This window comes from Suricata suricatta, chromosome 5 (assembly GCF_006229205.1).
Source record: "Suricata suricatta isolate VVHF042 chromosome 5, meerkat_22Aug2017_6uvM2_HiC, whole genome shotgun sequence".
Lineage (NCBI taxonomy): Eukaryota > Metazoa > Chordata > Mammalia > Carnivora > Herpestidae > Suricata > Suricata suricatta.
The window spans coordinates 72,496,254-72,497,373 of NC_043704.1; the positions used below are offsets into that span (position 1 = coordinate 72,496,254).

Consider the following 1,120-nt stretch of genomic DNA (forward strand, 5'->3'; position numbering starts at 1 on the left):
AGGGAGGAGAGGAGCGGAGGAATACACCCTGTTCACAAATTAGGGGACGGTTCCTCTTCCAGACTGAGAAGGAACATCATCCATGGTTGTCATGTGACCTCTCAGAAGATGGCCTCACAAAATGAGCAGCTGTAGCCTATAACAAGTTGGGGCTAACTTGGAACAGCCTTTCTATTGGCTCTCCCTCAGCCTCACACCCCTTTTCCCTTTGCCCCTTGGGATCGCACCCCTCAACAAAGCTGATATACTTAGGCAATTACCCCAGGCTGTGCTCTCTGCGGAACCTAAGTTAGACAGTCCTTCCTAAGGATGTGAGCATTTTATTTTTTTAATGTGTATTTATTTTTGAGAGAGAGAGAGCATGAGCGAGGGAGGGGCAGAGAGAGAGGGAGACACAGAATCCAAAGCTAGCTTCAGGCTCTGAATTGTCATACAGAGCCTGATGCGGGGCTCGAAGCCACGAACTGTGAGATCATGACCTGAGTCAAAGTCGGATGCGTAACTGGCTGAGACACCCAGGCACCCCAAGATGTGAGCATTTTTAAAGAAACATCTCGATTTTGTGTTGGCTGGAGCCGGAGTAACAAGATGGCGGCGTCGGCGGAGTGACAGAGGTCCCTCCGGGCGGGAGCCGGCGGCAGTGGTGGCAGCGGTATCGCCGCCCTAAACCACCGCGCCCCTTTTCCGGCCCGCGACGTCGCCGTGAAAGCAAGGCAGCGGCAGCCGCCCAGAAACAAGTGGCCCGGCCTGGTAACCGCGAGAACCCTCTCCTAAGCTGCGGCCTGGCAAAAAGAAGCCTGACTGAGCGGCGGTGATCGGGTTCCCCTTGACCGATCCTGGGCCCTGTAACGCCTTGAAAGAACCAGCGCTTTCCGTTTCCTGCCGCCCTCCTCCGCAGCCTTGCTCCGTGGACGAGCCCCAGCGACCTCTGTCCTCCCCCGAGAGGTGTCGGGGCTTGGCCCCAGCCTCCATCTTCGTCTCTCAGGATGGGGAGCAGCAGCGGCTCCAAGGCCGAGTTCATTGTCGGAGGGAAATATAAACTGGTACGGAAGATCGGGTCTGGCTCCTTCGGGGACATATATCTGGCGATCAACATTACCAACGGCGAGGAAGTGGCAGT

At 56.2% G+C, this 1,120-nt stretch overlaps 1 protein-coding gene across 1 annotated transcript in view; it reads left to right on the forward strand.

Annotated features, from left to right (window-relative positions):
• The first annotated feature begins 971 nt into the window (after nt 1-971).
• The window catches only part of LOC115292695 (casein kinase I-like), a 1,344-nt gene continuing 1,195 nt past the window's right edge, over nt 972-1,120 (forward strand). Inside the window, exon 1 of the mRNA XM_029940733.1 lies at nt 972-1,120. Within this exon, the coding sequence (XP_029796593.1) occupies nt 987-1,120 (134 nt within the window). The 5' untranslated portion in view covers nt 972-986.